The sequence below is a fragment of the Rousettus aegyptiacus genome, unplaced genomic scaffold (genome assembly GCF_014176215.1).
Source record: "Rousettus aegyptiacus isolate mRouAeg1 unplaced genomic scaffold, mRouAeg1.p scaffold_m13_p_16, whole genome shotgun sequence".
Taxonomy (NCBI): Eukaryota; Metazoa; Chordata; class Mammalia; order Chiroptera; family Pteropodidae; genus Rousettus; species Rousettus aegyptiacus.
This window is the reverse complement of record NW_023416291.1, coordinates 26,794,719-26,818,771: the sequence shown is the minus strand read 5'-3', so window position 1 is coordinate 26,818,771 and position 24,053 is coordinate 26,794,719. Positions and strand designations below refer to the sequence as shown.

The 24,053-nt window shown below is 31.9% G+C and overlaps 1 protein-coding gene across 5 annotated transcripts in view; it reads right to left on the bottom strand.

The window, feature by feature from the left end:
- NEK1 (NIMA related kinase 1) overlaps positions 1–24,053 on the bottom strand; it is a 125,366-nt gene that overhangs the window by 19,973 nt on the left and 81,340 nt on the right. For 4 of the 5 annotated variants that reach the window (XM_036233608.1, XM_016148191.2, XM_016148193.2 and 1 more), the window contains 6 exons: positions 18,209–18,337; positions 16,312–16,374; positions 15,998–16,226; positions 6,343–6,495; positions 3,634–3,810; positions 199–319 (listed from right to left, as the gene is read on the bottom strand). In XM_036233608.1, the coding sequence (XP_036089501.1) occupies positions 199–319; positions 3,634–3,810; positions 6,343–6,495; positions 15,998–16,226; positions 16,312–16,374; positions 18,209–18,337 (872 nt within the window). The remainder of the gene's footprint in view (positions 1–198; positions 320–3,633; positions 3,811–6,342; positions 6,496–15,997; positions 16,227–16,311; positions 16,375–18,208; positions 18,338–24,053) is intronic. The other variant, XM_036233609.1, reaches the window with a different exon arrangement.

The window sequence follows — 24,053 nt, the reverse complement described above, 5'->3', positions numbered from 1 at the left end:
AGGAAAGACTTTTTCTGTATGTCTTGTTATAGTTCTTGATTTCTGAACCATATGAATGTAATATCTACTTAAAAATTATTTCATAAGATATTACAGTAATAGGATATAGTACAATATTAATTTATTACAGTATTTATTAAAAAGGTATTACAAAAAGGGACCCAGGTTTTGACATGTAAGGAAAAAGTGGTAACGTACTCCGTTTCTTTTGTTTCTTTTATCTCATTAATCCACACATCCATAACCATGCAAGGCAAGCTACCACCTTTTTTTGCTCCACTTGAGTCTTGTAAAACTTCTGTTTCCAAGTTATCACGTTCTGAAAGGCAAACACATAACAAAAACATGTCTCAAAGCAAAATTCATTTATAGAAAACTGAATACATTTTTTATAAATTACCGTTACCTGGTTTTAGGCTAATATATTAATTATAACAAAAAAAATTAAATGTTTTATCTTTAGATCCTTAACCTTGTTATTGTGTTAACTATTCATTAGTATATAAAATTTTCCTTAATATTTCAATAATATGTAAATTGCATTTAAGAAGGTATAAAAATTAGTTTTGGGAATAACAGTATCTGTGGTTATAATTATGAGAGAAAAGACTGTAATATCACTGATTAGTAACTTACAGGAAAGCTCAATCATCAAAATCTATCTTTCAACGCAAAATGAAAAAAGAATCCTATACCCAGACTTTTACAATGATATTGATAACATCATTGAAGCACACAAAATCTATTTCCCTAGACCATCAACTAATTAATAGCCAGGGTACCACCTCTATTCTAGCAGTGGCTCATTTTTTACCTGGTTGATATTTTCTGAAAGTAAACAGTGATGAGAAGAGCTTTTCTTCATTTGTAAAACTTTTCTTTTTCCTCTCCAATTCAGAGATCAATACTATCTTGTTTAAGCTATCATCACCCCCTCTTTTTTCCTAATATCCAGATAACTTTTCCTTCCATATTTTAAGTTTCCAATTAGCTGTCCTATTTAGAAGATAACTGATATTATACAAAGTTTTTATCTTTTATTCATATAATATTTTTGGTCACTCATACAAGGTAAGCACTTGGGGGAAAATCCTTTTTTATTTATTTTTTAATGAGTATTTGTTCTGTAGACATTAGCCATATCAATATGAGACTTTCTCCAAACTATATTTGTGACTTTATTTTCTACAAAGTCAAAATATTTACCATATAGCTCTTCGTAGAAAGAGTTTGCTGACTCCTGCACTAGGCTATCAAGCTTCTATTATATGCCAAACAGGGTTTTTGTTTTTGTTTTTGTTTTGTTTTTTAAGAAACGGCTCACAATACCTACTATGATTCTAATGAATAAGACTAAAGCTACTGTGGTGAATTAAAGATGATCACACATATAGCAAGATCTCTGACATTCCTTTCATCTGTCCCCTTAAATATGGGCCAGCATTGTGATTGCCTTGATCGACTGGGTACAGTTGAAATATTGCTATGCCGGTTCCAGATCTAGCCTTTAAAGGAACTGGCAGCTTCCACCTTGGAATCTGGAAGCCAAAGCCAACATGAAAAAAGTTTTACTATCCTGGAAAGACCACATGGCGAGGCCATGACACTGAAATGAAGGAAAGGAATCCAGCTGAACAGACCCAGCTGAGCCCAATGAAGATATCATACATGGGAGAGACATCATCTCGCATCCTCCGGGTAAGGTCAGTAGAGAGCTGAATACCAACGAGTGACACCAGATGATGCCACATAGAAGAGAAGAATCTTTCCAATTCCTAACCCAAAAAAGTGTAGATAAAATAAAATAGTTATTTTAAGGCACCAATTTATGGGAGTAAGTTGTTTTGCATCAAAGATAACAGAAGCTGAATTTCATACCTGAAAACAGGGTGCTGACATAACAAAAGCCTGTAAACTGGTTTTAGAACTGGATAGCAGGCAAAAGTTGAAAGGGCTTCAAGGAGAGTTTAGGTGAGACTGGCCAGTGGAAAAAAAGTTATTGGAGACTGGAGAAAAGGTGATACTTGTTATGTACTCACAGAAAGTCAGTACCTGTGAAAAAAAAGACTATAAAAAATGTACTTAATAGATCTAGTGATCTAGCTAGGGAGCTAAGAAGGATGTTGAAAGTGCCAGCTAGCATCTTCTAGGGGCCACTGATACCAGAAGAGAGCGAGAGATTAATTGAAGGAAAAACTGTTTAGTTTATAAGGAGAATTTAGAAAATAAAGTCCAAGGTAATTCCTTCTAGTCAACAAAAGCTTCAAAAGAAAAGACATGGCCTCAAGACACACATGAAAGTTAGAGCAGTAAAATGTGGTCTTAGGAGAAACATGAATCAAGGGCGTGGCCACAGACATTCTATGATGGCACAGGGAGATTTAAAGGCATGTCTGACAGACTCTCTTTGATGGACAAAAGGATTTCTATGAATCTCAAGTGCATTGTTTCACAGCATCTTCATAAGCAACTAACAAGGTAGAGAAAAGCCAGGCTCCAAATAAAACAAAACAGAGTGGTTTTGTCAAATGTAGTGAATATTAATACATTCTTAAAAAATCCACAAAATTATTAAGAAAATTCTACTTGCAGAAGTACCATCAGAAAAAGACTCAGTTCAGAAGAGCATAGCCCTTGAAGACACCAGCTCTTGATGCAAGAGAAGCAAGCAGACAATGCTACTCCTGGCTACACTTCAGAATTTCTATGAACCAATGACTGCTATTTATTTCTCATTTTCCTTGTTTTTGAAAAGGAGTCTCTATTCCTGTTTCACCATTATATGTTAGGTATATGAAAGGCAAGTAACTTTTTTACTTTTAGGTCTTCAGATTGAGAGAAACTATACTCAAAGAACTGTACCCAAGGAAACTCATCTCTACATGGGCCTGACTTTGATAACATCTTTAGACTTTGAGCCAATGTCATAATAAGATGAGGCTTTTAGAAGTGGTATTTTTCATGTGGGAGGAATGAAAATGATTTTTGGTTAAATGGCAGACTATGGCAGAATTCAGATGGCTACAGATTTTAAACACTCTGAAAGTTGGAGTCTGTTTTTCTTCCCTGTGAATCAAAGCTGCCTATGCTTTGACCAATGAAGTATGACAGAAGTGATACTGTGCCAATTCTGAGACTGGCTTTTAAGAGTACAATCAGCTTTTACCTAGGTATCTGTGAACCCTGGGCCACCATATAAGAAATCGGACTACTTGCTGGAAAGCGTGTATAGAAAGGCCTGCAGACTACATGAAGAGGGAGAGGTGCCCAGGTTTCGCTCAGCTATTTAAGCCATGTTGGACCCATCAGACCAGCCTGGCAGCCAGCTGAATCCCACCAACCTATCCCAGAGACAAAAGCACACAGATTTTTAAAAATCACATTAGTCAAGCCTTGACTCAATTCCTGACACGCAGCATCATGCGATATAATAAAATGACTGTTATTGTAACACTAAGTTTCGGGGTGATTAGTTGCATGACAATTAAAAAAAAAAAAGACCAGTTACTAAAAGCATAAAAATAATGAACCTAATTTGAGATGAATCACCGAAACATTGATGATTTGTTTATAAAGAAAAAATTAAAGTATTACTAAATTAAATACGGCCAATTTTAACCCACTAAAACATACCTTCTAAATTTCCTTCTGGTTTCAATGACATCTGTGGAGATCCCTCACTCAACTTTGGACTGTTTGTCTCGGCAGAAGAATCAAGAGTAACTGATGGGTTCATTTCAAGTGAAACACATTTTACTTTTTCTTCTCCAGCGATTAAGGGTTTGTACTTCTCTCCTTCAGAAGAAATATCTGAAATAATAAAAATGAGAAATCATGCTGTTTTTAAAGTGACTTGAATTTCACCTATAACAGAATTTAGAGCAAAGTACAAAAATTGTATTCTTACAGCAGGTAATTAATTATTAGTTAAGCTATTATGCATTAGAAATTAATAAATGATTAAGGTATATACTACCAAATTTCATTTTAATTACACAAAATAATTTCTAGAGTGTTTAACATATGGTTTAGGTTTACTTTCTTTTTTCCTTTTGGTGAAATGGTATTTTATAAATTATTAACTAATTGTTTTTGTTTGTTTCTAGTAATTGCTAGTTACTTCTAATTGCTCAGAAACACTCCACACTTTTAAATGATGCCAGGAAGAACAGATTTACCTCAGAACTTACCTCAGTTATCTACAAAATCCCTAGAGGTCACATAAAATGACAAAAAAGATACTGATGTAAGGATTGGAAGACTAAAGAATATCACAGGTCCATTATGTTTGTCATTTAATCCACTAAACAATCCTTGATAATAGTGTTTCCATTCTACAAATGGAGAAACTGAATGTCCATCAGAGGAACTTGTCCATGGTTTCTGGGCATGTTATGGAACCAGAAGTGGAACCAATTTCCATTCTTTTTTCACAACATGTAGCTGTTCCCACATACACATTAAGTAACCTTTGTGTATTTGCATATGTAGAACTGCATATTGCTTCGAATTTCATTCTCTCCCTTTTCTACCAGATGAGCTCTTTTATCTTTGGCAAGCTCAAAACCACTTGCTCTGTGCAGTTTATCCTGACCCAAAAGGGCCACATTGTCATTAATGAAACTACAGCACTGATAACACAAAGCCTCCTCAACTGTGGCTCCACAGCATTTCACACACACTTCTAACACAGACTTTGCCACATGTGATATCCTTGATGTTAAAAACTGTGACTTTGTCTTAAAATCCCAGCACAGAGTATATTCTTCTAAGAACATGGAATTAGGAAAAAAAATTAAAAAGAGTGCAAGTGACAACTCTGGAAAATATTTAACTCCAAAATAAACTACTTAAACATCTCTGTACGGCCTTTTAACTTTGTGCATACTTTCATTCTTGCTCTTTTCATGCAATATTATCACTTATTTATTTTCATTTATCTTTCTTCTGAGAGCAAGGATGATCTTTAACTCTTTGCAGTTTTACCACCTAACAGATAACAGAACACATAACAGATGAGTATTCAATAAGCAGTTGGCAAACTGAATTAAAAAAAAAGACAAATCATAAAATAAATTACTTTTCACTCCCAAATCTATGGAGAAGGAAAGCTCTGCTTTTACATTGCTTAAGTATTATCATACACCAATGACATATATTTAAGCAATAAAAATTTTATGTAAGAAAAATCAGAATCTGATATTTTTAAAGTCATAGTTCTAATGGAATAAACATATGTAGGACTTTTAGACTATAAAATAACCTTAAATTTTTATCATTATTGTTGAAAACATTTTAGCCTAGAGGCATTTTTTTTTTTTTTCTGAATAAAACCTGGGGCATGCTGAGAACAGGCTCAAATTGAGATATAAGAATATTAAGTTACTTTTGTTTATTAGTATATGACATACAGTTGCACAATTTTCCAGACATAAGAGTGTGAACAGATTAATTACAAATATCATGCTTTGTGTACTTGCCCTTTTTTCAAATAAATACATATTTCTTTATTCAAATTGTTTTTAAATGCAGCAATGATTAATGGGTAGGGTAATTCACCCATATGAGGAAACAACAACCTACATTTGTCACTTTAGTAACATGCATATAGGTCCATTTCACTGGCTAATTATCAGCAACTCTCTAATTCCTTTATATACAATGTGAACAGCCTCATCCACTACGTTATTTTTCTGTGAGTTTTGGATATGAGTTTCACTCTAAGCTTCAAGGAGAGAGAGAGAATGTGTGCAAAAATGACATATATACATATTTATGCCTAGACACAAGGCAGAAAATACTATATTCAACTTCTTCTTCATTTGAATAAGCTCTTAAATCTGAAAATATCTGTTTTATACATAGACACTCTTCTTTATGCATAGCTGTAATACCAAGACCCACAACACTCATGGGTCATAAATGTTTTCCTCACAAGAACTCGTCCTCCTCAGTTCTGGGATGATGTCTGTGATGCCTAACTACAGAAATCTTTTAGTCTTTTAATCAATCTAATTATTGAATCCACATTAAAACATACACCATTCATCTCAATGCAATGCTCTTATATCCTTCTTCATGTAAAACACTGTTCTGACTGTTCTACTTTTCCAGTTCCCCCACATAAATTTCCTTTTCCTTTTATTCTTAGATTCCATGTAGGTTATATCAGATCAAAACTCAAGACTACCATTTGAGACAATTTCTCAGAAAATAAAACCATTTGCCATATTGCTGGAAAATTATTATAACTAAGTCCCTTAAAATAGACATTTCTTAAAAATACAATTTAATTTTTAATATAATAGTACTTCTAGTATAGAAAAACTAGTTTTTCCTTACCACTTCTAATGGTTGTGTTTCCCAATTGTTCTGTTTGAAGTTGTAGTTCAGCTTCTCCAAGTATTTTTAGAACAGAATCTGTAGGGCTTTTCCCCCAGACTCTTCTTGGAGATCCTCCAGAATCTAATTTAATAACATCTCCTACTGTATGGGCTATAAGAAAAAAATACAAAATATAATTTTCAATGACATAACAACAATACTACATTATAAGGCAGATTCAAGGTCTTCTATCCAACTGAGTGCTTCATGAGAAAAAAAAGGTTTTGTTGCAAAAGCGTATGATGATGATGAGTCTTTAAAAAAGACTTTCAGGGAGTGAATAATAAAAAATAGAACAGAAGCAACTAATACTAGTAATAAAAATATATAACTGCCTTTCTAAAAACTTGGAATTAAACTCTAGTTTTAGGGAATATAAAAATAGAAAAAATATAAATTATGTTTCTATAAAATTTTTATTTGAGAAAAAGAAAAAAAGAAACTTAAGATAATTGAGCAATAATTTGGGGGAGTACAAAAAAAAGATAAACCATAAATTAATATTTTTCTATAAATTTAAATGTAGAGAAAACAAATCCCAAGGTAAATGCACTTGTGAATTAAAAGTAGAGAAAAGCATTTTTTTTACTACACTATACTTTTTATTGTCATTTTAGAGTATACTATTTCTACTTATTAAAAAAAAGTTTGCTATAAAACAGTATGCCACATTACACTGCCAGCAGCCTCATACATCTCGTGTTTAGTATATCTCTTGATTGCATCAAAAGTATTTTTAAGAAATTTTGTTTTATTTTATCTTCCATATCTTAAGTAGGCAACTGACTCTTTTGATAGTAATAATTTTGGGTAAACTTTTAGAATAAAATTTAGGAAAGCAAAAATTAGAAAATTATCTATTAAAGTATGAATCTTTAGAATGTGTGTTACTAATACATTTAGCACATAAGTACCGAGCAATAATAGATAGGCTATCACTTCAAATATTATGGGGTATAAGTCATATAACCTTTCAGTGGTAACCAAATACTGATACAAATTTTTGTGTACCAGTTCCATGAAAGTAAGTAACTGCAATTTAGCAGGTAATATTCAGTTCATACAAACAAAATGATTATCAGTAGTGAACTAGTTTTTTAAAGGATGGTTAAAAAGAGGAAGGAACCCAGAAATAGACCTATAATTTACAGCTACTTGGTGTCTGTGAAAGCTGCCAAAACAATCTAATGGGGGGCAAGGGAGACTCTCTTGTCTCTTTAACAAAAAGAACTATAAAACTGAATGTCCATATGAAAATATGTAGACTTCATCTCCTTCGATGCAGGGAGGGAAAACCAGATGGAACTGGTCTCTGAGCAGAGGTGACAGAATTGAAAATCTAGGTATGCAAAAGTGGCTAGTGCTGGCAGGACAGAGTACTTTAGAGTAGAAACTACTCAAAGAGAGGATTCGGGAGAACTGCAAAGAGCCCCTTACAGTCGTACGCTGAATACTGATCAGCACATGTATGAGGAAATTTCTGTAGTCCCCAAATAAACAAACAACCAAACAAACAAACAATACCCAAAAGGAACAGAGAAAGCAATATTGGGAATTTACACAGGATCAGAAATAGTCCCTATTCCCAGAGCCAGAAAAGAAAGTCTTATAATTCACTAGGCATCAAGTAGATTACTCAAAAGGTTTTTGACTCAGTAAAGTGGGAAAATTTAGCCAAAGAGTATACATTGTTTTGGTTCCACCTAACATAGCTTAAAAGCAAGACTTAAAAGGGTTAGGCTATTTTATAAGTGAACTATGTCTGAGAACAAAGTTCAAAAATATTTATAGAAACACGAAAATATACAGCACTCATCAAAATAAAATTCACCATTTGGCCTCTAAACAAAGTTACCAAGCATGTATAGAAGCAGGAGAATTCGACTTACAATAAAGAGAAAAAAAATCAACCAATCAAAACCAACCCCAAAATGACAGAGAGAATGTACTTAGTAGATAGGGACATTTATAATTGCCATTATAACTGAATTTTATATGTTCAACAAGCTACAGACAGATTAATAATGATAATTAGAGATAAGGAAAACATTAATAAGATCTATATTGAACTTCTAGAAGGGCCAACGGAAAAAAGCTGGAAAAAATAAAGGCAAACGATTTTCCAAATTTAATAAAAACTCTATACTTACAAATCCAAGGAGCTCCACAAAACCCAAGCATAATAAACATGAAGAAAATGACACAAAGTTACATCATTATCAAATTTCCTAAAACCAAGGCCTACAGGAAAAATCTAAAGAGCATAGAGAAGAAATAAGACACATTATATACAGAGGAATAAAGAATAAGAATGACAGGAGACTCTCATCACAAGAAATGTAAAGTAGAAGACACTGGAGTAACATCATTAAATACTAAAAGAAAAAATTGACAGTTTAGAATTTTACACCCAGAAAAAAATTCCTCTGTAAAAGAAAGGCAAATAAACACTTTTATGAATGAACGAACAAACAAACAAAGCTGAAAGAATTCATTGCCAGCAGGATTGTATTATAAGCAATGTTAAAGAAATCCTTTAGAGAGAAGATAAATAATACCAAATGGAAGTCTGATTTACACAAAAGAATGAAGACCACTGGAAACAGTAACTACATGGGTAGATAAAAAAGACTGTTTATTATTTAAAACTCTTTATTGTAGAATTTATACCATAATTTTTTTTTAAAAAAGCACATAACTGAGAGGGAACAAATCTAAGTATATGGTCATAAGATTCTTACACTTATGTGGAAAGCAATAAATCACAATATGACAGATTGTAATAAGTTAAAGATGTATGTAACAGAACAAAGAGCTAGTTAAAAAGTCAATAAGAGATAAAATGGAATCATAAAAAATAATCCAAAAGAAAGCAAAACAGGAGGGCAAAAGAAACAATAGAACAAATAGCTAAATGACATATTTAAATAAAACCATATTAATAATCATATTAAATGCAAATGGTCTAAACATACCAAGTTGAAGTTATAAGAGCAGATTAGAAAAGCAAACTCAACACTATGCTGCCTATAAGAAACCTAACTAAATGTAAAGATACAAATAGATTAACAAGGGGGAAAAAAAGAGAAAGATATACCAGACTAACACTAAGCAAAATAGGTAGAAGTGACTATTAATATCAACAAAGTAAATTTTAAGTATTTTTTAAAGGAACAAACTATTGATAACCACAAAACACATGAATCTCAGAAAACATATGCTGAGCTGAAGAAGGTAGACATAAGAGAATATGAAATGTTAGAGTCTGTTTAAACAATAATCTGGACAGAGAAACTTAATCTAAGAAAAAATTCAGAAAAAGCTGCCTCCAAGAGTCCAGAAACAGAGAATGACAGGAAGAGGCATGAAACTTTTTGGGGGTGATGGTAATGGTCTAATATCTTGATAGGGATTTAGAGTATGTAGGTACAGGCATTGGTTAAAACTCAGCAAATGTACATTTTAGATTTCTGTACTTAAACTTCTAAACAAGTATTGAACTCTGTTTAAAGATATGTATGCTGCAAAGTATTTAATGCGAAGTGTACCGATGTCTGCAATGAACTTTAACTGCATTAAAAAATAAATAGACTGACAGACAGAAGGATCAATAGATATGTGATCAAACCAGCACAGTAAAATGTTAATGGTAGAATATGAATGGAGGGCATACAGTGTTCATTGTGAAATTATTTCAATTTTGCCATGTTTGAAATTTTTCATAATACTATTGGGAAATGTAAATCATGTATAATCAATCACATGAAGGAATACTACACAACTATAAAAAAGAACAAGGGAATTTTTTAATGGAGTGAGATGAAAAGACCTAGAAGATATAAGTAAAACAAATGAATAATAATGTAAAATATAATAAATAATGTAAAATAAAGGGAGTAATAACACATATCTTTATTTATGTACATACACACACATATTACACACACAACGTAAATGAATTCGAGAAGGATAAACAAACTAACATCAGTGGTTACCTGGTAACAGAAAAGGAAATGGTTTAAGTGTTAAAGTAAGAGAGAAACTTCAACTATACACTGTTTATACTATGTAATATTTTTAATCACATGAATACTGCCTACCTAATAAACATGATTTTTGAATTCATGAGCTAAAATATTACTTGTTTAACAGTATTCTCAGTCTCATGTTAACTTTCCATATGAAAGTGCTTTTAATAAGGTAATAAGATATCTGATAGATCCTCATGTATTTGTCTCATACAGTTCTATATGATCACTCAAAATTACCTAATTCCTAACAATCAACAAAATGGAAAACAATCTACAAAACCGAACAAATTATTTGCAAACCATATATTTGGTGAGGGGTTAATGCACAAAATGTATAAAGAACTCATACAACTCAATGACAAAAAGACAAATAATCTAATTAAAAAACAGGCAAAGAACCTGAATAGATACTCTGTCCAAAGATATACAGATGGTCAACAGGAACAAAAAAAAAGGTATTCAACACCACTAATTATTAGGGAATTGCAAATCAAAACCACAATGAGATATCACTTTATACCTGTTAGAATGGCAATCATCAAAAAGAGAAGAGAGAACAAATGCCGGTGAGGATGTGGAGAACAGGGAACCTTGTACACTGCTGATGGTATGATAAACTGTTACAGGCACGATGAGAAACAGTATGGGGATTCTTCAAAAAGTTAAAATGGAACCACCATATAATCCAGTAATTCTACTTCTGGGAATATACGCAAGGGAAATGAAGACAAGATATAGAAAAGATATCTATGTTACCATGTTCACAGCAGCATTATTTATAATAGCCACGATATAAAACCAACCTAAGTGTCCATTTATGGATAAATGAATAAAGATATTGTGGTACATATATAAAAGGAATATTATTCAGCCATAAAAAGGATATCCTGCCATATGAAACAATGTGGATGGACCATGAGGGCATTATTCTAAGTAAAATAAGTCAGAGAAAGACAAAGATTATATGATTTCACTTACATACGAAATCTTAAAAACAAAACTCAAAGAAAAAAAGATCAGATTCATGGTTACCAAAAGCAGAGGACGAGGGAAGGGGATCTGGAGAAAGTTAGTCAAAGACACAAGCATAAATAAGTCCTAGAGATGTAATGTACAGTATCATTATTATAGTTAACAGGCTGTATGATATATAAGAAATTAGAGTAAATGCTAAAATTTTTCATCACAGGAAAAAAATTTTTTCCTTTTTATTGTATCTATATGAGAAGATGGATACTAACAAAAATTATTACAGTAATCATTTTAAAATATATGTAAGTCAAACCATTATGTTATACACCTTAAGCTTATACAGTAATATATGCCAATTATATCTCGATAAAATTGGGGAAAAAAGATTACTCAATTCTTGTGTTTTTTTGTTCTGCATATGACCTTTCTTCCTATTTTTAAAGAAAATATGGCAAAGATTTTTTCATCTTCTATAAAACTTCCATACATCTCTCTACCTTTGCTTCTATCCCTGTTACACTGGCTCTAAATTATCTCCAGTTCCACAACTAAAAGATCTCACAACATCAGTTGTGTTTGTCTCATATTTACCTGTTTAATCACCACTTTATATGAATAATATCAGTGTTACCTGATATGAAACATACAAGGAGTACAAGTCAAATGAGCTTATTTAAAAAGATTATATCATAGAATACATAGACAAAAGATACTTAAATGAAGAAAATAATTACAGCAGATGATTAGCTCCTTAAAAATGATAATAGAATAGGTTTACTTCTAACAGTGCGGAAAAGTGAAGAAAGACTTTCAAGAAAAAGGGGGTAGTGAGTGTGGATAAAATTGCTATGGATACATAAAATATGGATAGCTAAACTAACTAGCCTTTAAATTTACCAACATGAAGGTCTTTGTTAACCCTGAAAAGAACAGTCTTCATGAAGTAGTGGGGAATAAAAGCTTGACTGAAGTAGTTTCAGGGAGAATGAAAGCGGAAGATCTGGAGTTGTAAAGAATTGATACTCAAGAGTTCTGCCAGAAAGAGGACTTCAAAAATGAGGTAAAAGTTAAAGAATAGGGACAGAAAAGAAAAAAGGAGCCATGTAAAGAACTTAGAAAAGACAGAAGAGGAAGAGCATTATGAAAAAGAAAGCACTTGGCATGTTTCAAGAAGTGAGAAGTGAGTAATTGGAAAGAAATAAATAGTGTTGATACGCAAGTGAAAACCACTGAAGAACCTCAGAGACCATGAAAGAGACTTTGGATTTTTATTTAAATGATAGAGTGACATAATATACTGTGTCCTTCTAATTAGTATAAAATATTTTCAAGTCTCTTTTTTATAAGGCTAAACTGACTCTACATCACTACCAAGTAACATCCTACATCTCTCTTCCCCTTTAAAGCTTAGCTTCCTTACAAGGTTCTAAACCCTTTTTTTAACTCTTCACTTTCCATTCACTTCTTAATTCCTGAATTCTGCACCTGCCCCTAGCACTCTAATGAAATTGCTTTTATCAAGGACGCAATGTCCCTTTCTGGACAAAACTAGTGTTAATTTTTTAGCCTTCAACTTGTCATTTCTCTTCCTAAAGTACTCTCGCCTTCCTTTTAAATCCACACCACACTCAACTATCCTAACTCTGATTGTTCCTTATTTTCTTCTCAAAGTTCTTCCTTTGACAAACTCTGACGAGAGTTTTACGAAAAGCCCTTATAAGTCTGTCCCATAGTATATCTTAAATATGTCCTCTTTTCTTTATTACTTTTCAGTAACTTAGTTAAGGTCATCACAGCAATTTTTGTCTAGATTAGTATAAGAGCTTCTAAAAACTGCTCTCAAGGACTTCCTAATTATGAATAAGATGTCATAAGGTAACCAGAGTTATGCTAGTACCTAAATAACCCACAAACAATTCAATAAAGTATATAAAATGACAGTTTCAAGACACTAGATAAGAGGTCATGATGAACATGGATCCCTGATAGGAAAGAAACAAACAAGATGATCCCTATGATTGTCCCAGCCTGCTGTCTAGTTAGTTTCCAGGCAGCAGCTCAGAAGGAGAAGAGTCCAGTAAACTCTCCAAGTTCAAGAGTTAAAGCTAGGATTCTTGGAGACCAAGGCAAGTAGAAAGAATTCCAGAGAATTCCAGAGATTTGCAGAGTGAAGCCCTGAGTATTCAGTGAAATAGTGCTCTGGCAAGGACATTAACAAAGTTTTCATAACTATACAATCAAAAGTTAAATAGAGATATGGTGTGTGTGTATATATATATGTATATATATATGTTTGTGAATATGAATATATACATACATATATATGTCCAGATCAAACTTCTAGAGATGAAACTCCAATATCTAGATGAAATATAGATCGGATGGGATTAATAGATTTGGCAATGCAGAAAAAAAAATAAGTGAATTTGAAGCTAGAGCAATAGAAACACACAGAATAAAATAGAATCTAAAAAATAAAAGAAAATTAGAGTTACAGGACAACTTCGATCTGTTCAATGTATATGAAATTACAGTCCCTGAAGGAGAGAAAGGGGACAAGGCATAGAAAAAATATTTGAAGAAATATTAGCAAAGAAATTTCTAATTTGATGAAAACTATAAACCCGCAGATCCAAGATGCTCGACAAAGCCCAAGGAAAAGAAAAATGAAGAAAACTACAACAAAGCACTTCAAAAATTGCTCAAAAGCGATGATAAAAACAAATCATAAAAGTAGAGGAAAACTGTGTGTTATGTAGAGAGGAACAAAGATAAGGATAATATTTCTTGCCAGAAACAATGCAAGTAAGAAGGCAATAGAGTAACATCTTGAAACCACTGAAAGACAAAATTGCCAACCTAGAACTTGGAGAAAATATCTTTTAATAATTATGGTGAAATAGTTTTCATTATACAAAAGTTCAAAGAATCTATCACCGGCATTGCAAGAAATGTTAAAAGAAGTCTTTTATTCAGAAAGAAAATGATATTACACGGATATGTGAATCTAAACAAAGAAATGAAGAACACCAGAAATGGTAACTACATGGAAAATGCAAAAAGATTATTTTTCTTAGCATCTCTTTAATGATAATTAACAGTTTCAATTCCTAGGAAGATGGAGTGAGCACACATCAACCCATGTCTCCCATTGAATAAAGCTCCCATTGAACAAAATGCATGAAGCAACTACTTGAGAACTCTGAGAAGCAAACAGGAACAGCCAAATTTGAGAAGATGACAAAAATTCAAAGTACTATGAAACCAGTGGTGAGTTGCCATTTTCCCCCTCCAGTATTGCCCAGTCAGAAATATGTGGTGACAGAAATAAATCTAACTATGGGAGGTGAACACATAACATAAATATACATATATGTCTTACTATTAAAATGTACAGCTGAAACTTACTGGATTTCATTAACAAATTACTTATAAAAAATGAATTAATTTAAAAAAAAAGAATTCAACATGCCAGAAACTCAGAAGTGGGTACACTGTTTTAAGACTCCTCTGTGCACTCAGAGTATGTTCATACTGTTTGACAGAGCTAATGTATAACATCCTTCATGATCTTGCCCTGCTTACTTTTCTAAGGCTTCTTGCTTACCATTCTTTGTTTAGAATTCTGAACTTTAGTTGTCCATGCTAAATTATATCCAGTTCTCTTTGCTTTGCCTGCTCTTCCACATTTGGGTTCTAGCAATTCTCTGCTTAAAACACTCTGCTTGGCTTTTGGTTTAGATGACTTCTTATCCCTCAGCACATCACTTTTTCCAGAAATCATTTACTTGACTCTTTCAAGACTGATTTATGCCTTGATACATATTCTTACAGTAGCTATTATTATCCCTAGCATATTATTTATCAACTATAATTAATGGCCTCTTTACTTGCCTCCCTTTCCACTAAATCCTCAGTACCTTAAGGTGAGAGACTATATCTTAACAATTATTATATCCTCACTGCTTAGGAATATGTGGCATATATTGGGACACAATAAAGAACTACTAAATAAGTAAACAAATAAATGCTATGGAATCCTTGGGCTTTTCTCCAATGCAAGAAGGAATTCTACAAAAATAGCCCATCGAAAAAATTATTAAAAAAAAATTAAAACTAGTTAGTTAGTTGATGGTCAGACCTGCCTCTTTAGACTGTAAGTACAAATGTTTTTGCTCATTCATCGTTGTATTTCTAATGCCTAGGAAAATGCAAGAAAATAGTAGGCACTCAGTAATTGTTGCTAAATAAATGAAACATTAAGTGAGATCTTCTCAATATCCCTGCTAAATGCCCATGGAAGCTTCCTGAGATTTAGTCAAAGTTTACTACTGTGGTTCTCATCAAGAATTATTCCTGATAACAGATTAGAGAAGGTTAAAGTAATAAATACAACTTATGTATGTATCATTAGTTCCCTCTCTCACACTTCAGTTTTGTAATAAAAATCCTAGCTATTTTTAAGAATGAATAGTTTTTCCCGTTTTTCACACATATATGAAATCCTTCCAGCTTCTTTTAATCCCCCTAAGTGTTCTTTCTTTCAGAGTGCCCATACAAGTTTACGTGTGCGTTAGGCCAAAATAGGATATGAACACTTTTATACCCACTGTCAGTTGCAGAGAAGGATGCATCCCACGCAGACTCATCCAGAGGAATCACGAGCTGACCTCCCGCCTCCCATTTCTTGCGATCAGATGAAACTGACTTTTCTTTTTCATGTCCTTTGGCATCTTCATGAACAATTACCTCACAGGTATCAGAGTGACACTGCTTCCCTTTTCCATCTTCTTGAGCTTTAAGATTTTGATTTAATCTACGTAGTATTTCTCGCTTACTCTGAAACAGTTAAAACATTACACTTTAATATGCATATGATGATTAAGTAAAATTATAAAAAAAAAAAAATGAAAATTGCACCTACCGAAATAGCACTGTTAGTCTTTTGCATTTCTTCTGTGGGTTCCTGGGTACCAGTTAAACTGTCCTTTAAACACAGATAGTTACAAAGTAAGAAATAGTGTTATTTTAAAAGTCTACCTTAAAATTTGTGATATTTTTGCTAATGTTTATTTTTCTTTAAATTGCTCCTTGTGTATTATTTCATTCCTGTAAATGTCAACACCGCTTCCTTCATTATCTGGAGTGAGAAACAGTTAAATATAATCAAGTAAAAGGCTTAATATACAGTAGAAGGGCCAATTCTCGATTATTTGTCATATTTTTAAATTACCAATCATGTATATAACTATATAGTCTTCCTCTGTAGCATCTGATTTTTTTTAATGAATAAAGTAATTCAATATAGGCTGTGTTATTTTGAAGCTGTCTTTTGTTTCATGAACAATATGTATTCTTATTAAGCCATACTATTAAACATAATTGAGAATTGGCTTTTCTCTCTAAGCAAAGAAAGTAACAATAATGAATTTGAAGTCCCATGTACTAATAATATAAATTTTGTTTCCTGATTAGCAAAATCATAGCAATCTTAGACCACCTAGAATTTTTAAATATATGAAAATAAATTAGTAGTTATGAAAGTTATGAAAGCAAGAGAACTGGAAGACTCAGACTATGGAAGAGCAATTCTCAATTTTAAATAAGCACTACCTGTCAAAAAAACACATAAAGAAAAATCATTTAGTTACATGGATTATCTCAATTTTGTACTATTTGAGAAAAATACAAAAGAGTATAATGGTTGGTTTTAAAGTAATTCATGAAATGAGACAAAGAGCATTTTACCCAGTAAAGTAGTCAGGAATTAGCAGTCACTACAATCAGAGAGATGAACAGCTTTTTGAGATGTGAGACTGGGTACCAGAAGGGGAATCACGCAGTGGTATTGAAAGCTGAAGTGAACAACGTAGCACATGGAAAGTCATTTTCAAAAAGTAAAAGAGACTAAGCTTACTAGAAGAACCATATTTTCCTATATGAAGTTCTTGAGAGTGAGCAAGAAACTTGTATTTTCCTACTAAGTCTTATTTTCAAAATAAACAAAAAGGCTGTAAAAAAATTGTTATACCAATAACATCAGGGTTGTCTGCAAAAACTTAATGAAACTCAATAATTAAAAGGTACTGACATTAATTACCAGGAAAGGAGAAAATCATGTTATGTGTTATATTATATGATTCCGTAGACTTTTTCCCTTCTTTCTGTTGAATTCTAGCCTGAAGTTCCACATCATGAGCCCATTTCTCTTAATCCTAAAGCAAAGTTTTCACATTTTAGATGGATACCCGACACATACTTCAGAGTTTAAACTATTTACTTGCCCACATTACTATGTGTTGCTATCCATTTGGCATAACAAAGATTTAAAAATAGAAGGTAAAAGAAATAATTGATGAATTACGTGCGATTATACTGAGTCCACTAACATTTGTTATGCCCCCCAAAATTAAAATAAATGTAAACATGTCTTGGACTTTATTCGTAGATGTAATTACTTTAAGTACCAAAAAAACATTATTTCTTAAAAAGTGCATTTTTGCTGACTGTGAAAGATGGAATATATAAATGTCTTTGTGTGATTTTTAGTATATTTCTATATATTTTTTTATTTGTTCAATATTAGTTTAAAGTTAAAGAGAGAATCATTTCAATAATTTTTATGTACCAAGTGGTCTTAAATATACAACTTAAGATCAGCAAGGCTCCAATATTCAGAGTAAACATACACAAAAATCTTAAAAAGTAATTTTTTTTCCTAGGAAAAAAAAAAAAACATTAGACATTAATATAATTTCATTATATTTAATCTGTTTAATAATCATTTAACTTTGAAGCGTTCTAAATTTTAGGAAACTTACCATACCCACTTCTTTCAAAGCTGAGGTGACAGAAATAACAGATCTCATCTGTTGCTTTGATGGAGAGCCACCTGCTTCATGCTGTCCTGAAGGAGACATATCAGAATTCTTTACTCCTTTAGCCACCAACTGTAATAAAGAATTTAAACACCCATTGAGAAATGTATATTTGCATGAAGAGATTAAAAGGTACTTTTAAAATCACTGTTTGTTTATGCACTCTATCCGCAAGTCATTTTCTTTAATTCTTCAACTGTCATAGTGCAAGGCAATGTGCTAGATACTAAAATATAAGTGGATAAAGAGAAATATCTCCAGCTTCATATGTAAAAATAATCATGTGTCATGTAATACTAAATAACTCTTTTCCACTGCATTAACAATGTTTCATAAAATGGTGATAAAAACCAAACTTTCCTAAAGATTAAATACTAGTTCTCTCACTTTAGTTTTAATCCACTACAACATTTGGTGGGAAGAAAAACACATTTTTTAATCTTACACTTCAGAAAAATGCTTTTGCAATTTCTGTAAGTTTAGTACAACCTTCTTAAAGTCTGAACATCAACCACACAACATATGAGCTCACATTATTATCAACCACATAAGAGCTCTCATTATAAAAATGCCAACATAAATGAGAATAGAAGAACTGATATATAAAGTTAATAAAATTTATATCACTGAGAATACATTTGTTATAGTCACATGCGTGTTCATTTTATCTTGCCATTTAGACTCTAAATTACGTAAATTAAGATTCTGAAGCTTTAATAAATATAAGGAAATGGCATTTACAGGTACAATCATAGTAACATGACAAGTCTTTGCCCTACTTCTAACTTTTCTTCGAACCGGTAAATAAGAATTTCTGGTGAGTATACATATCGAATGCAATCTTTATTTATCATCTAGTAAGCATAAATTTGGTCTTCTGGACTTCCTTTTACATCAATAGATGTTGTTCAAAAGAAGATGGACATATTAACACAGTATTGAAGGAGAAGAACAAAGTTCAAAGAATGACACTACCTGACTTCAAGCCTTACTATAAAGCTACAGTATCAAGACAGTGTGGTACTGGTGAAAGAACAAACACCTCGATCAATGGAACAGAATAGAACTCAGAAACGGACGACACAAATATAGTCAACTACTCTTTAACAAAGGAGCATGGGCAATTTAATAGAGAAAAGATAGTCTTTACAATAAATGGTGCTGGAACTGGACATCCACAAGCAAAAACAAGAAAAAAATGTATCTAGACACAGACCCTACACACTTCACAAAATTAACCCCAAATCTATCACAGACCTAAAATCCTAGAAGATAATATAGAAAAAAATCCAAATGACCTTGGACTTTTTAAGTAGAACACCAAAGACATGATCTGTTAAAGAGAGAATATATAAAATAGATTTCATTAAAATTAAAAACTTTTGTTCTGTCAAAGGCACTATTGAGAGAATGAGAAGGCAAGCCACAGACTGGGAAAAATTATTTGCAAAATACATAAACACACAAAGGATTGTTAACCGAAATATACAAAGAACTCTTAAAACTCAACAATAAGAAAACAAACAACCCATTTACCTACTGGTACATACATGGACATTCAGTGCTCCAAAAAAAAAAAAAAAAAAAGAGCTACCAAGTCATGCAAAGACATGCAGGAAACTTAAGTGCCTTTTACTCATTGAAAGAACACAACCTGAAAAGGCTACATTCTATATGATTTCAATCATATGATATTCTGTAAAAGGCAAAACTGTGGAAACAATAAAAGATCAGTGGAGCCAGGGGCTACCAGGGGAGTGGGGTTGGTGGAAAGAACGAATAGGCAAAGCACAGGAGATTTTTACGGTAGTGAAAATACTCTGTAAGATACTATAATGATGAACAAATGTCATTATATATTTGTTCAAACCCACAGAATGTACACCACCAAGTTTAAACGATACTGTAAGCTATGGACTTTGGGTGATGATGTATCAAGGTAGGTTCATCAACTGTAACAAATGTACCACTCTGGTGGGGGATGTTCATAATGGAGGAAGCTACCCCTCTGTGGGGGAAAGGGGTGTATGGGAAATCTCTGTACCTTCCTCTCAATTTTGCTATGAACCTAAAACTGCTCTAAAAAGCAGTCTTTATTAAAAAAACAAAAGATCAGATACCATCTCATCTTTAATCCCATAGTTCAGTGCTGTGGAGAAAGTACACTGATGTTTAAAATATATTATAAATGACTTTTTAAAAATTTTACAGCTCACACAACTGAGTATTATCTCCTTGAAAGATTATGTAGAAATATTCTGAAACTTTATGATTGTCTTACTACCATAGAGTATATTCAAAATAGGTCCCATAACTTGAGGAAATAAAAACAAGCTCCAATTATATCTGAATAAATAGCCACATTTTTAGAAGAAATATGTTATTTCCCTCGATGGTTATTTTGAAGAAAACAAATTAATTTGGACATAAAACTATGCCATTATTATTTAAATTAGTAATATCTTCCTTACCACATATCATGTTTATTAATTGTATTATACTAATTCACTTAAAAATGATTTCTGCTATTTCAATGAATAAATCTAACATGATTTTTGTGAAAAGACAAATATACAATATCTGATTAAAATTAATCAACATATTTAAAGATACATTAAGTGCCAAGCACAGTGCTAGATCCTGGAGATCTAAAATGAATGATACATGGTAACTATGTGAGGTGACAGATGTTATTGTGGTAATCATTTCACAATATATACACAATCAAATCATGCTATGTATCTTATACTTACACAATGTTATTTAACAATTATATTTCAGTAAAGTCAGGGGAAAAAACTCAGTATATTATAGACTAGAACTAATGGCAATAATTAATATTAAACCAAAAAAGTATAAGAAAAACAAAACAAAATGAATGACAAAGCTTCTTCTCAAAGGATTACAATGTAGAAGAGAAAGGAGAACATAAAAATCAATCAGTATGTTACAGAGAAATAAAAGTAGATGTGTGCTAAATAATCTGGGGAAAACAAACAAAATAAAAACTAGAGAAAGAACTGTGTAAAAAGCCAAGATGGGAGATGGTAAGACCGACCTTAATAAAGTATCCAATTTGAATGGCCACTTACTGTTTAAGGAGTTCATAAAATACAGTTGAAGTAGGATAGTTCTACACTTAAATTCCAAAAGTCCCCCTTACTAGTCTCATGATTTTTTATGGTTTCTTATCCTCTCTAAACTTCAAGCTTTTTCTAAAATAGGAATGCTGTACCCATTGTCTCCTTGCTATAGGAATTAAACATGATAATTTATGTAAGGTGTACAGCTGTGAGGCATTTGTTGTACCTAACAAATAGTAGTAATTATTATAATTTAGCAAATATTTATTTAGCTTTCATTAAATAAGGTCATTTGGTTCAAACACTAAAAGTCTGGTTTTAGCACCTGACAAAATGAAGAAACTTGTAAAAAGCAAAATAAAAACAACAACCGCTCATCTATGCAAAATCAAAATTTAAAGTTTTTGTAGTGTATAAGAATTGACACAGACATCAGTAAGCAGCAGAAACTGAAAAGAAAATACTTTACATTATAAAACAAAAAAAAAAAACACTAAGATTTAAAAAAATGATATAGAGTAATTTAACTGTACGAACAATTAAACAAGAGAGATCATATAAACTTAACCAATTTCACTAAAGAAGAGCACCAACTTCCCTTCTCAACCTATGATCTGATTTGCATTTATGCTTATAAAAACTATCTCAAAAGTTATTTCCAAAATTATTGGGAAGATGACTATGATAGATATATTAAGGAAACTTTTAATAAAAGTAAAAAAGTCACCTATATGGCCACTGCTCTAATACTTCATTTATCTATATGCTTTTATAATGATTAATCACATACATACATAATTCTTATACAATTTAAACAAAGAACTGGCACAACTCTCTGAAATTGCAGATATATAGCCTAAGAAAAATTTTAAACAATTTGGAGAATATTTAGCAGGTTATGTCCTTAAAGAATGACAAAAGTCACATAAAGGGATTGAAATCCTTTCTCTTGACCTTATATTCTTTAGATATAAATTATATGTAATAGAGATATTTCTATATTAATCTCGACCTTAAAAGAAACCTAAAAATCTGTTTATTGATAAAGTGATACAAGTTAAACAGTAAGAAACAAAAGATAATCGAATTTAGGAAAGTGTTGGGATTATTATACTAAGATATGGATGATCTCGACAAAATTCTGTTCACACTACTTTGTACTTACAGAAGCTAATCTTTTAATCAACAGAAGCTACTTTAATGAAGAAAATATTTCACACATTACTATTAAAAACTCACTCCATGTTATACAAAAATCAATTTGACTGACTTATATATGGCTAAAGACTGGTATACAGTCACAGGTATATATTTTATGATCTAAGATATCTGATCCAATGTGTAAGACAAAGTTACTGGCATCGCTGTAGTAATGACTGTTCGTAGCTTTTGGAAATGCTTGTGTTCTATAACAGAACACATGGTAATTGCTCTCGGGGCTCCACTAAGCTTACAAGATCAGAAGAAGCTGAAATAAGAAAAAAGCAAAAAAACTCAGACATTTAAAATCTAAAGGGAAGAACAAAGACCACCAGAACATCTACTAATTCTTACAATTGATAATAAAACTAAGTCAGTTATTGAAAATTTAAAGGTAATTCAGTTAACTACTGAGACATGGTAATATTATTATAAGCCAAGGAATACATATCACTAACCTATTAGTACAGTAGAACTTGGGCCTTCTGAGTAAACACCATATAACCTGAATGTTAAAGCTATTATTACTAAACGTTAACCAGATCTTGAGATAGAAGTTATCATGTAAAACTGCTTCTATTTTCTGTCAGTTATACTATTTGCTGAAAATTAACAATCTTTGCCACTAAATGACAAAACTCAAAATTTCTCCAAAGAGGCCAGTTTTATAAACACACGAATTTATCAGGTTACCTACTCTTGAAGCATATGAAATACAAATACTATTTCTTTTGTCTATGCTGAGTGATTAATAAGGATTTAATGAATGTTAGAAAACTATTGTGAAATGGCCTGATTTCATATTTTTAATAGAGAGCAAATTCACATGTAATTTAATATAGTCTAAAGAGTGGTCAAATTTGATCAAATTCATGCTGAAGTTCTTAGAACTCTGTCTCTAAAGAACCAAAAATAGAAAAATATTTGTATATGAATAATTTTCTGGTATAATGCATTTATAAGAACGTCTAAGTGTAAGAACAGCACAAGGTGGTCAGAAAGAAAAATGTTTCTGCCCTGGAGGAAGCCTACAAACTTGTATATCAGGTGCAAAGAACAGGACGAAGAGAGAAATAGAAATGAAATAACACAAAACAGTTCAATGCAATTAAATGGGAACTCATCATATTCAAAATATATTCTCTGACCTAAGAAAGAATTTCTCTAATCCCATTTTTCATTGAAATTTAATTAAATATGTTGCTTTTCTTGTTAAAAACTGAGTATTTTTCTTATATGTTTCATTTACAATATGCATATATATGCTGGCTGAGCAAGTCAACACTATACTATTTGGGAGAAAAAATCTATCATCATACATGAAAATTATTTTCCATATTAAAGTCCTTTTTAGTATTATAGTTCTTACCATTCGATATGTCAGAAAAAAATTTATAAAATTGGGTTATACATGCCCAAGAATTAGAATAATTATGGCAGCAATTTTTACCATTTGTCAGATCAAAAATATTTTTGAGAATCCAGCGAGAGATATGTGGTCTTAC